The sequence below is a fragment of the Papio anubis genome, chromosome 10 (assembly GCF_008728515.1).
Source record: "Papio anubis isolate 15944 chromosome 10, Panubis1.0, whole genome shotgun sequence".
NCBI classification, from domain to species: domain Eukaryota; kingdom Metazoa; phylum Chordata; class Mammalia; order Primates; family Cercopithecidae; genus Papio; species Papio anubis.
Window position 1 is genome coordinate 106702133 of NC_044985.1, and position 13657 is coordinate 106715789.

The window sequence follows — 13657 nt, forward strand, 5'->3', positions numbered from 1 at the left end:
GCTACTCAAGATGCTGAGGCAGGAGAATCGCTTGAACCTGGAAGGCGGAGCTTGCAGTGAGCCGAGATCACACCACTGCTCTCCAGCCAGGCAACAGAGCGAGAGTTCGTCTCAAAAAAGAATAAAAATAAATAAATAAATAAAAAGAGAAAGATAATGTTACAGGACAGAGGTCCTGATCTGGACCCGAAGGGAAGGTTCTCGGATCTTGCGCAAGACAGAATTCAGGGTGAGTCCATAGTGCAAAGTAGAAGCAAATTTATTAAGAACATAAAGTGGCGAAAGAACAGCTACTCCATAGACAGAGTAGGATACTCCTGAAAGTAAGAGGAGGAACGCGCCCACCCTAGGTACAATGCTGGTATACATGGGAAGATGTGCTCTGCTACAGGGTTTGTGATGAATAATTTCCTTAATTACTGTATTTTGCAAAAATCAATGTTATCTTTAAAGCAAAATTAGGAATGCTTTTGTTCTCCAGATATCGGGATATCTGGACACTCCCAAGTCTGAGTCTGTTTTTTAAACATTATTAATTTGTTCCCTTAACTGTAAACACCCAGAGGCTCGGAATGCCTAGTTTTCTGGGAATGCAGCCCAGCAAGTCCCAGCCTCATTTTCCTATCCCTCACCAAAGATGGAGTTGCTCTGGTTCAAACGCTTCTGACAATTATGCTCATTCTAAGGTGTAGCAAATAAAGTATCTATGACTAGTTCTCAAGATTTTTTTAGAGCCACCTAGCAAATAAGATGCAGTTGTCCAAATTTGTTACTTTACTTAATTTATCTAGAACATTTTAGAAAAATCAAATGGCTTAATTGAATGTGGCTGGTATCACTAGGCTGCGTTTGATGCCCTTAAACACTTGCTCTGTGGCTCTTCCCTCCCTTGGCTTTTGCAACACTGCCCTCTCCAGTTTCTCCTTTATTGGTTTCCTCAGTGGTACTTTCCCCTTCTCGGCCCCGTAGATTGGTTTCTTTTCAAAGTTTTCTATCCTTGAACTTGATCTTGTAGATTTCCTATGTGTTCTGTTTGGGGCATTCTCATCCTTCTTCCCTTTATGGCTCCAAAGTGTGTGCCTGTAGCTCTGGCCTCTCTTAAGTTTCACAGTTTATGTATATTTGGATGACTCACAGGAATCTTAAACCCGTATTTTCAAGACTGTATTTATTTCCTTTCTGCCAACCATCCAACCACTGACCACCTATTTTACTTCTTGTATTTCTGTCTTGGTGGAAGGCACCAAGATCATTTTCTCTCTTTGTATTGTTACAGCTCTAATTCATGAATTAATTCTGTATTGTGTTCAGATACAGAATTAATTGTTGGGAAGGACTGGGGGAACAGCTGCAACATTTGCCACCCTTGGAAGCTGCTGGTCCTGTGTCACACCACCTTCACCTTTTGATCAAGGAGGGTAAAGAAGTATTTTCACTGTTTTTTATCTAATTTGTTTGCCTCTAGTTTCTGCTGCCTTCGCATTGTCTTTTACATATAGTTATTTTCTAAGCCGGCATTTGGGTACATTAGAATGCAAACTAAGTTCTTTTCAAAGGGCACAACAGTTCAACTTCGTCTCCTCCCCACCCTGCTCTTCTGGTTTGTTTTTTTTTCTTGAGCAAAAGACAGACTTTTTGGGACTTGGTCAATCTGTGCGGTGCCATCACTTCTAAAGCTCCATCCCTACTCCCACTCCCCTACACCATCCTCATGTGTCCTCAGCCTTTTAAGATTACAAAAAAATTGCCATTTGAGCCAAAGAGATTTCTCAGAAAATGCTAGAACTAGTCTCTACCTTTTACTGTGCTCTTCCTGAAGCACCATTTACACTTGATGATTAATACTTACCTTTAGGTTGTATAATCCATTTGAGTTAACTTTTTGTGTGGTATAAGGAAGGGTTACAACTTCATTCTTTTACTTTTTGGTGATTTCAGTACCATTTGTTGAAAAGACTGTTCTTTCCCCATTAAATTTTCTCACTACCCTGTTGAAATTCAGTTGTCCATAATGTAAGGATTTATTTCTGGATTCTGAAATTGACTCCGTTGATCTATTTGTCTGTCCTTTTGCCAGTACCACACTGTCTTAATTACTGTTCTTTTGTAGTAAATTTTAAAATTAAGACATATAAGTCATCCAAGTTTGTTGTTCTTTTTCAAGATTGTTTGGCTGTTCTGGGTGCTTTTAATATCCATGTGAATTTTAAAATCAGCTTACTTATTTCTGTCTAAAAGCCAGCTTTTATACAGCTGAGATATTTTTTAAGCTAACCTTAGATTTAATGAACTAGTTATTTAGGTCAAAAAGAAAAGGCCGGGCATGGTGGCTCACGCCTGTAATCTCAGCACTTTGGGAGGCCGAGGCAGGTGGATCACAAGGTCAAGAGATCGAGACCATCCTGGCCAACATGGTGAAACCCCATCTCTACTAAAAATACAAAAATTAGCTGAGTGTGGTGGAACATGCCTGTAGTCTCAGCTACTCAGGAGGCTGAGGCAGGAGAATCACTTGAACCCGGAGGCGAAGGTTGTGGTGAGCCGAGGTCGCACCACTGCACTACAGCCTGGGTGACAGAGCGAGACTCTGTCTCCAAAAAAAAAAAAAAAAAAAAAAAAAATCAAACTCAAGTATTGTTGAGGTAGCAAATATTCTATCATCTGAAACCTCAGTGGTAAACACAATACCCCAATTTAACATATTTTTGCTACTTGTTAAATACGTACGTGTAAATATATTCACTTAAGTAAACTAAGTGGACAAAATTAGATAATTTTTTCATATCCAACTTATTTAACTTGATACACTTTCCAGCTTCCAACATACTGTAAATATTTATAATCTTGTAAGATGGTGCTACATAATTCAACTTGTCAGTATTGTTCTAGTGCTATTAGCTCTATTAATTACATAAGGACATTGGTGTAAGGGGACTCAAAAATTCACAGGTTTGGGTAGAAAACCAGAACTAGACAGTGGTTTCATCACTATAAAGTTAGTTGTTAACTTAGTGTCCCCGAATGCTAATGTATGGCAGATCCCTGTAGCCATAAATTGCATTCTGGGCTTTAAGGGATTAAAATATAATTCAAATCCTTCAATAAAATGATACCATTCACACCATTACCTTAGATCTTGTTTGTACATGCCATTCAATGTATTGTAATGCTTTTAAAAACATATTGATGCAGGTTTCTTGCTCCTTAGTTCAGCTAAATCCAGGTTCTTGTCACATGACCAGAAAAAAAAAATAAGGCATGTGGACACATTGAAGGCTGAGGAGGGTGGAATTTATTAAGCAGAAGAAAAGCTCAGCAAAGAGAGGGGTCCTGCAGCAGGTTTCCGCCTCACAAATTGAATACCAGGGCCACCACATAGGAGCTGAAGAGTTGAGACTCCTCCTCTGCATAAGGCTCGAATTCCTGGTGACTCCACCCCAGGGCATTATTCGGAAAGACTCAGTCAGGAAACGGTGGGCAGACTGGGGCAGACTTTCTCCCTTTGGGTGATGGGTTTCACCCTGGACCAGCAGTCCCGTCTTTTAACCTTCAGGTTGCTTTGGGCTTGAAGGTGAGGTTTCACCAGGGACCAGGTAGGGTACTATCTGCCTAGGTATTTTTCCAGCCTCTATCAATGTGGTATTACAAATATAACACAGAAGGAAGAAAAAAAAGTTAAATCACACCTTGGGAAATTACCAGCCTAGTAGCATCAGTAAAAATGGTACTGTTTTAGTCATGGCATGAAATACATGTAAAATCGAAGGTTGATTTTCTTTTTCTGTTTGAGGGAAGGTCTGGCTTTGTTGTTGCCCAGGCCAGAGGGCAGTGGCATGATCTTGACTTGCTGCACTTTTCGCCTCCTGGTGTCAAGCCATCCTGCCACTTCATTCAACCTCTTGAGTAGCTGGTACTGCAGGTGTGTGCCACCATACCTGGCTAATTTTTGTAGTTTTTGTAGAGACAGGGCTTCGTCATGTTTCCCAGGCTGGTCTCAAACTTCTGAGCTCAAGTGATCCATTTATCCTGGCCTCCCAGAGATCTGGGATTGTAGTTGTGAGCCACCATGCTGGCCTGTTTTCAATTACTGATTACTTTCAAGTTGGAAAATGCCTTGTGAAACACTCAAAGATGTTGCTGGGATTATCAAGTACTTTCGATACTGTATAAATAAATGACAGAGTAACACCATAGTTATGTGATTGGAACTCAAGAATTATTAAATGATAGGATTGAAAAGAGTTATTATATGAGTCATTTGTCCAGAATTTATAATTTTTTTCTGTATTCCAATGAAATAAATTTAAACTATGTATATTCTCTAAAATAGTCTTCCAATTTGCCCAGCATGCTTGCTCTCCCTAGGTAGATATTAGCTAAAAATTAACAAAAACAGCCTTTTCCCCTATTACTGTGTGGTAAAGATGTAAAACCCTTTTTGCCAGCAGGGCTGCCCTCTACTGGACTATTTAAGGTATTCAGCGAGCAGGTCAATATGACTATTTTACAAGAATGTAACACAGTGGGTATAAGTGTAAACATCCCATACCCCAAACAAACTGAAGTTCCCTGAATAGGTTAAAAAAAGAAGCCCTTTAATAAACTTTTACCATTAAAACAATTCTGGTCATTTTGAGAACTGGTAATGAAGTTTGTACAGTCTTAGTATCTGTTTCAACCGTGGAGGCAGATCTGCGGCAATAAGAATAGTAATGTGTAGGAATGGTGGGTATACTCTGATGTCAGTCTTTTATGATGATTTGTATATTAATACAAATCACGTTTTTGTGAGTCCATTCATGCTGTGGATGTTTTCTTAGGCATAAACATAGGTCATAGTGGACATATACTGAATAGGTCGTATCTGTTAAGTCTCTTGCTACAAAGCATCAAAACTTTTCAGAGCTATTTCCTCTGTGAAAATTCATTTTAAGTAGCAACTTATTTTTTTCTGTGGTTCATTCCCATGCCTGAGATTTGCAGTAATGTAGAACTAGTTTACCATCACTGCTGAAACACTCATAAAAAGTTCCAAATTCCTGGTCCAAGGAAAGAGCAAAAGCCTGACTCACATAAATAAACAACTAAGGTTGCAAGTTTAAGGAACTTTTTTGTTGAAGTCCAGGAGTCTTTGGATGGTTCAAGTTCACTCTACTGCCTGCTTCTTTGTTTTCATAATAGGAACATCTCCCACAGCCTTTAGTAGGATGTCAGATTTTTCTTGATGTTGCCACCAGGATCCTATGTCACCAGGGAAACTACAGTGGAATAAGGGGGCTCCGAAGTGGCTGTTTTTGGGAGGAGACCTCTGTAAGTCCTTTGCTGCCAGCAGCAGTTAAGGCAGGTAGCTGTGACATGGTCTTTAGCTTCTGCCATCTTGTTAGGTCCCAGCTGAGATTTTGGAAAGGATTGTTCAGGGGTGGTAAGGGCTCAAACAGTCCTGCCTCAGCCTCACGACGAGCCACAGAATCTGGCTAATTTTTTTATTTTTAAATTTTTTTTCAGACAGAGTCTTGCTTTGTTGCCCAAGCTGGAGTGCAGTGGCATGATCACAGCTCATTGCAGCCTCGATCTCCCTAGGCTGAGGTGATCCTCCCACCTCAGTCTCCCGAGTAGCTGGGACTACAAGTGTGCACCACCACACCCTGCTAATTTTTCTCTTTTTTGTAGAGATGAGGTTTTACTATGTTGCCCAGGCTGGTCTTGAACTCCTGGGCTCAAGCAATCCACCTGCCTTGGCCTCCCAAAGTGCTGAGATTACAGGCATGAGCCACCATGTCTGGCCACGATATTATTTTTAATTCAAAAACAAATATGCAAAATTAAATTTTAGAGAACTTAGTTGGATAACATCTTTCTCCTGGGTTATTAGGGTATGTTTATTCTTTGCAACTCTGTTCTGGGTGTAGCAAGACCATTTGTTTTCATTTTGCCATTTTCCTGTACAGAAAGCTTTAATGTCTCCCCATGACCTTTATGGCAAAAACCAAATTCCCTCGACCGGTCCGGTCTTTGGATTACTACACAATACATTGTCAAAGAAAACAGCCTGGAATGGTGAACAGAGCCTGGGGCTCAGTTGGAGTCCTGAGTTCTCACCAGCTGTGCATGAGCAAGTTTGGAGGCGTTCCTTAACTTGTAAAATCGATTTGGAGTTTTAGTATGCATGATTTCCTTTAGTTCTTTTTTTTTTTTTCCCAGAGTGCTAGAATTCAGTCTTTTAGTTCTTTGAACGTATTTATAATAGCTACTTTGATGTCTTGTCTACTAAGTCTGATATCTGGGACTTCAAGGACAATTTCTGCTGCCTGCTTTTTCCTTCTTTCCGTGTGTCATACTTTCCTGTCTATTTGCATGCCTCATGATTTTGTGGTGTAAACTGGGCATTTTAGATGGTATTTTGTAGCAACTCAGAATACTGATTTTCCCTCCCCTCTTCCAGGGCTGCTGCTTGTTGTGTTGTTTCCTTATTTGTTTACTGACGTGGCTGAACTATTGCACTGAGGTTTGTTTATTCTGTACAGTGTACCCTCTGATGTTTCTCCTCAAGAGGGCACATTTGGGCACACACATAGTCACCCTGGACTGCCCTTCTTGAGAGATGGTAGCCGATTTTCATCAGGGCTTTCTTTAACTCTCAGATCTCCTTGTTAAGCTTCTGCTTTCATGGGTATCACCACCCAGCAATTATTCTTCACTAATTGCTAACTGATTGCTTTATTGTTTTGGACAAAGCTCTGCCCATAAATTTCCCCACTTGTGATCCAATTAAATTAAGATGCCCTTTGTGTACGGTTGTGTTTGAGGGCAGTCTTTGAGGCTTGTCATGTCAACAAGGAGGGTTCTTAGGTATCTCTTTCCCTGGCTCTTTGTGAAACTTCTACAGTGGTTGGTTAGTCTTTCACTTGGTGCTGTCACAGAACTACCAGCCTCGTTTTTTTTTTTTTTTTTTCTTTTTTAAATGGAGTCTTGCTCTGTTGCCAGGCTGGAGTGCAGTGGCGCGATCTCTCCGCACTGCGGTCTCCACCTCCCGGGTTCAAGTGATTCTCCTGCCTCAGCCTCCCGAGTAGCTGGGACTACAGGCATGTACCATCACGCCCAGCTAATTTTTGTATTTTTAGTAGAGATGGGGTTTCACCCTGTTGGCCAGGCTGGTCTCGATCTCCTGACTTTGTGTTCCGCCCGCCTTGGCCTCCTAAATTACTGGGCAGCCTCATCTTAATTGCTGACCCCGAAAGTCTGTGTTGTTTTTGACAGTGCCATTAGGCATGAACTTCTCCATTCTTTATTCAAATATAGTCAGTCTTAGAAGTTGCTAAGGGGCTCTGTGGTCTTACAGCTTGCTTCTCTAGTCTGTGTAGAACCTTTGTGCCACTGTTCTGGAGCTGGGGCTGGGGACAGCAGCTTGATTTTCTTATAGTTACATCTGTTCTGTGAGTGGTCTACTAGGCCATCAGTGTACCCATCAGTCTTCTCTGTTTGGAACTTCTTTGCCTGCATGGAACCTCTGCCTTACAAGAGGTGAGGCATAGATGATCTGTGCTCGGTGTCCTTGGCCTGCTGCACCTGGGGTAGAGCTTCTGCCCTAAGAGTGGGGACTGGATGAAAGAGAAAGGATTCTTTAGTTCTCTTATCTATCTACACTTGCCTGGAATAGAGTTTCTGCAACACAGAGCTAGGGGTAGGAGGTGAAAAACACTGGCTGCTTCCATCACTTGTTAAGAAATTGTAGTCCTGGATTTGGAGCTGGGTAGGGTAACTAGTTACTAGTTTGCTTCAATTTTGTTTCTTCAAGAATGATGGCCGGATGCGGTGGCTCACACCTGTAATCCCAGCACTTTGGGAGGCTGAGGTGGGAGAATTCCTTGAAACGAGGAGTTTGAGACTAGCTGGGGCAGCATCATGAGACCCTGTCTCTACAAAAAAATTTTGAAAAATTAGCTGAGTGTGGTCACACATGCCTGTAGTCCCGGAGGAGAGAGAATCGCTTGAGTCCAGGAGTTTGAGGCTGCAGTGAACTATAATCTGGTACTGTACTCTATCCTGGGTGAGATCTTGTCTGTAAAAAAAAAAAAAAAAGGTATTATTACCCACCTGCCACACAATGGCTGTCCCTTCTGCCCGGAGTGCTCTTTCTTTCCCAAATAGGCACAGGGTACACTCTCTCTTCCTTATGAGTCTGTTCAGATGTCACTTACCTCTAGCACTCTCCAACGTTGCCCCAGTCACTTTCTATTTTCCTTAGCTGGGTTTATTTTCCTCATGACATTTATCACCACCTGGCATGTACACATGCATGCATACATATGTATTTGCTTGTCTACCTCTCCCAGTGAACGTGTAGGTTGCATGAGAGCAGGAACTTAGGCCGTTTTGTTTACTGTTAACGTTCGCAGTGCTTAGAACGATATCTAACATAGTGGATTTTCAATAAATCTGATGAATGCAAAGTACAGAATGACCAAAGTATACTGCTTTCCTGCGTCATAGTTTAACCTAACTTGAAAATTATTTGTAGAGCCGTTGTGGAAAATGAATTTTTTGTGTTTGCAAGCTCCAGTTGCTTGTTGCTGACTTGAGTGAGAAGGGGGTTCACAGGGATGGAATGCGGCGATTGTTTGGCAGTGGCTGCTGGGGCTGTGAGAGAGGATGGATGTGTCGTATTTGTAAAGTACTTGTCATCCCTAATGCAGTGAGATGCTAAAGCACAGGAAATGGGTAAATTTTTGGTCTTCCCCCAACCCTCTTTCTGACTAGAAGTACTGGGAAATGTTTGTGGATACTTTTTTGGTTAGAATGGCCATCTGTCTACAGTATGATGTGGAAACTTTTCTTGTAATTTCGTTGTTAATAGATACTGTACAAATGAGTCTCTTAGAAATATCAAGACATTGTAGGGGACCAGTATAGTAGCTGCTGTCTGATAGAAAAAAAAAAAAATCTTCATTTGCTGATGTAACTTTTCTTTAAATTACTTAAAAATGATTTTGAACTAACGCCTTTCTTTTTCTTCCTTCTAGATTCTCGCTGAAGTCTGTTAATTCTTTTTGAGTACTTATGAATAACCACGTGTCTTCAAAACCATCTACCATGAAGCTAAAACATACCATCAACCCTATTCTTTTATATTTTATACATTTTCTAATATCACTTTATACTATTTTAACATACATTCCATTTTATTTTTTCTCTGAGTCAAGACAAGAAAAATCAAACCAAATTAAAGCAAAGCCTGTAAATTCAAAACCTGATTCTGCATACAGATCTGTTAATAGTTTGGATGGTTTGGCTTCAGTATTATACCCTGGATGTGATACTCTAGATAAAGTTTTTACATATGCAAAAAACAAGTTTAAGAACAAAAGACTCTTGGGAACACGTGAAGTTTTAAATGAGGAAGACGAAGTACAACCAAATGGAAAAATTTTTAAAAAGGTAAGGTGATCTTTCATTGCCTTTGAATTCTTTCTGAACAAAATATCCTATTACAAATGAAGTAAAGGGCAGGCACAGCCTGCTTCCATTAGAATTTGCTGTTGAAGGAGAAACAGTGTAGGAAGGGGGCTAGACTGCCTTCTGATTTCTTCCTGTACTTACCAGCACTGATACGTTCTGAGTTTTCAGAAGGGCATCGCGACCCACTGGTGTGGAGCTCTTCTCCAATGTCTACCAGGGTTTGGAATGTCTAGGGCAGTTTTGGATATGAAACCATACTCCCTGTCTCTAGAGCAGCTGGGTGCTGGAAGTGGCTCCAGGTTTTAGGGTGGGATCTGCTGTGTTAAATGTGGTTAAATGTGGCTTAGATGTGGGTTGCAGTGAGTGCTTCATGTCTTTGTACTTTGGTTGTGGCAATTGCATGGTTCTTAAAACATTTCTTTTCAGAAATATGGAGAAACCTGCCATTGTTGGTTTGAAACAAAGGGCAAGATGTTCTTAGAGGCAGTGTAACTGCAATTAAGAGCCTGGACTCCAGACCCAGACTATAGGTCTGAATCTTGGCTTTGCTGCTTACTAGCTTTCTGACCCTGGAAAAGTAGTTTAACTAATTTGCCTCAGTTTCTTTTTCTGTAATATGAAGATAGTGATCATTACTGACACTCAAGAGCCAAGCTGTTCTAACAGCTTTACGTATATCATCTTAAGACTCACAGTTACCCTATGAGTTAGTTATTGTTATCTTCACCTTACAGATGACAGCATTGAGGCACAGATAGTTGAGGTAACCTACCCCAAGGACACTACAGCTAGTGAAGCTGGGACTAGAATCCAGGCCTTCTGGCTCCAGAACTCATACCCTCCATTCTTCACTGATCACAGCTTTCAGGCTTCTTGTGAGGATTGAGTGTGTGTATGTATCTGCAATGTGCTTAGAACAACAGTTTGTGGCACTTAATGTAAATGCTCTAGCCTTTATTATTGCATTACTATTATCTTGAGAATTCATTGAGGAAAATTATAGTAGAAAATTCAATGAGGAAAATTAGATCATGGAATAGTGTAGTGCTTCACTGGTAGTATAGAAATGGCCTGAGAATGCTGTTTATGAACTTGGATATGTGACTTTCCTTAAGCAGTTCTTGAAACTCTAGTGTGTTAAAAATTGAAGATAAAGTATTTTTTAGAGGGGGTATAGTGATGTGTAGTTGGTTGATAACTGGGTTAGTTAATAGGTTTAATATCTTTTAACCATTTCCAGCTACCTTGATCTCCAACTGCCTTTTTTTTCTGTCAGTTACAAGGAAACCATCAGATCTTGAAGGAGAGTCCAAATAACTCAAATAACTGCCAACTATGGAATGAAAAACTCAGAACTCCTCTTTTACTGGAGGGCCAGAGGGATGTTGCTTAGCCTCCTCTGTATGGCCCATTAATTTTGCCACTTCTACAAGTTTCATACATCATTTTCCTCAAAACATGAAGGAGATGCCAAGCAAGTTGATGTCAGTAATTCCTAGAAACTAAAAACATTTTAACTCGACAACAGAATCTGTAAATTTCCTCACCTTTAAATAGAGTAGTTGTATATCTTACTTTATCGGAAGCAGTCCTGATTTATACTTGTTGCTGTGACATTAACAGTGCCCCCTTACGGTCTCAAAATTGCCCTAGTTTGGATAGTTATATGGTCACCTTACTTTTAAGGCATATTCCCTATTTCTTTTGCAGACTTAGAAAAAACTGAGTTTTTTTCTGTTTAAGATCTCGCTGAAGTTAATAGCACATTTCTAGAAATTGAAATCATGAGTTAAGCATGTTCAATTTTTCTTCTCTAGCCTATGTATTGTAATTTGCAAAATGTTTTATCATAGTGAAGTTTGCTTTTGTCATATTTAGCACGGCTCTTTTTTTTTTTTGAGACGGAGTTTTACTCTTGTTGTCCAGGCTGGAGTGCAGTGGCGCCATCTCAGCTCACTGCAACCTCCGCCTCCTGGGTTCAAGTGATTCTCCTGCCTCAGCCTCCCGAGTCGTTGGGATTACAGGCATGTGCCACCACGTCCGGCTAATTTTGTATTTTTAGTAGAGACGGTTTCTCCATGTTGGTCAGGCTGGTCTCAAACTCCCAACCTTAGGCGATCCGCCCACCTCCGCCTCCCAAAGTGCTGGGATTACAGGCATGAGCCACCGTGCCCGAACAGCACTTCTTTTTATGGCACACTGTTCTTGAGTCTGTGTTTGAGAAATCGGGTAGTTATGAGAAGGTACTGAAAACAGTACATTTTTATGTGCAAAAGTTTCCTGCTTTTCTATCTGCTTATAGATTCATTTTTTGGTCTTTGATATGCTATTTGAATGCAAAGGTTAGATTCTCTTTTAGTCTAAGCATATTATTTTTCAGGAAGCTTAGTTTTTCTCCGGTATCCCACACATACTTTATTCATTTTATGTGGCTAGTATTGTCTTTCAGTTGTCATTCAGTATGTGCAGCAGCAAACTAGTTCTCAATTGTGTAAAAAGAAGAGACGCTTATGTGGTGAATTCATATTTCTTCCTAATTCATGTGTCATTAAACTGGACAAAATAAAATCCTACAGCTATGATAGTTCTTCCCTAAATGTGCGTGTGTAAGTGTATGTGGCTCTTTCCTGCTTGTCTTGACCATAGTGCCTTTGTATTCGTTCGTTATTCAACAAAGCATGAAGTATTTGAACTCATAAAAGGTAGGAAGTAAGACAGATTGGTTTTTAGCAATTTTTTTTTGTCTATAGTTCATTACTGTGAAGTTTTATTTAGTTAGTATAGGAGGTTCTGAATTTCTATATGTCAGATCTGCCTGCTAGCATTTGCTATGAAATTGGCATTTGTGGTTCATCAGACTTTGTTCAGAAGGCTATGTCTAGACTCTGACTTGGGAACATGTTATAGTTTTCTTTAGGGTCATTGGGAAAGTAGAATTAATTTTTAGGTTTTGCATATAATAAATGAAACAAGTACTTTCTCTTGGCCATACTCAAGAAGAAAGTGTGCAGTATCGCTGGTTAGCTGAGGCTTAGTTTCAGTTTATTCTGTGTTGCAGCTGTGGCAGTGATCTGCAGACTGCAGAGTGGGTATCTCAGCTGCATGTTAAACATGTTAGGCTCTTTTTTTGTTTTCCCCTCTCTTGGTTTCTTGTTACATCCATTGCATTGCGTCAGTAGCAGCATCTGCCTAGCATGTTGAGAAGGGGAACTTTCACAACCGATGGGTTAAGCTGTGTACTTTCTGCCATTAATGCCTGCTGGCTGATCAAGCTCAGTGGAGTGTATCTTCATTAAGTAGTTTCCATATTTGAAGATCATCTTCAACTGGAAAAGAAAACGAATGGAGTAGCAATATTTAAAATAGTTTTTGAGGAAGATTTTTGGGGATTAACCCCAGAATGTTGTATCTGATATGGTTGAAGGAAAGATGCACAAGCCTTATTTCAAATTAATGAACTTTGAAGCTTTGTTTCCATCTTATCCCAACAGTCTATTTTGAGGTCCTGAGGGGAGGATGAGCGGACGAAAAAAGACAGTGGCAATGACCCTGCTCTCATTGTGTCCAGGATAGAGTAGCCACCAGCTTCACTGCAACCAGATTCTTCTGGGGGGACAGAAAAACAAAAGGCACTTGGTTGCTTGGCAGGCCTTTTCAGGCTCTTTTTAAGTTTCATATGGTTTTATAAAACTGTAGCGGAGTTAAGAGCTGGAACCTGTGTCAGCATCACCTGATTCCAGTGTTCCCAGCAGTAAATGCATTGCACTAACATCAATCTTGAAATGAACAGTGAAATGATTTCAGAACAACTTTAAAATACATGTATACCTGAAATAGAACAAAGCTGCAAAGACTAAAAATAGAAACAGAAAAGAGTACAGCTGGCTCATATACTTTGTGAGCTATCAGAAACACTTAATTTTTTCTTAGGTATTTTACGAAAATAAGAAGAGAATGAGGGATTATGTAATAATGGTACTTAGAGAAGACTTCACTGACATTCCTTCTAAATTGATCCAAAAAGATAATAGAAACACTCATTGATGTCCTTGTAAGTTGACTTACTTTTCTTTTCCTCTTTCTTAATGCCATCTTTTGTGTTATTTCTTACTCTAGTCACATTTTTTACCCTGTTTGTGTATGTGTATAATATTTATTTTCTGATTTATTAGGACATTTACATCATGCTGTATGTAACAAA

At 40.1% G+C, this 13657-nt stretch overlaps 1 protein-coding gene across 4 annotated transcripts in view; it reads left to right on the top strand.

Annotated features, from left to right (window-relative positions):
• The window catches only part of ACSL3 (acyl-CoA synthetase long chain family member 3), an 80633-nt gene that overhangs the window by 36009 nt on the left and 30967 nt on the right, over positions 1-13657 (top strand). For 2 of the 4 annotated variants that reach the window (XM_003908002.5, XM_009183174.3), the window contains one exon: positions 9021-9435. In XM_003908002.5, coding sequence (XP_003908051.1) covers positions 9058-9435 — 378 coding nt within the window. In that variant the 5' untranslated portion in view covers positions 9021-9057. Of the gene's footprint in view, positions 1-9020; positions 9436-10732; positions 10941-13657 lie in introns of those variants that run through there. The other 2 variants (XM_021924040.1, XM_021924039.1) reach the window with 2 other exon arrangements.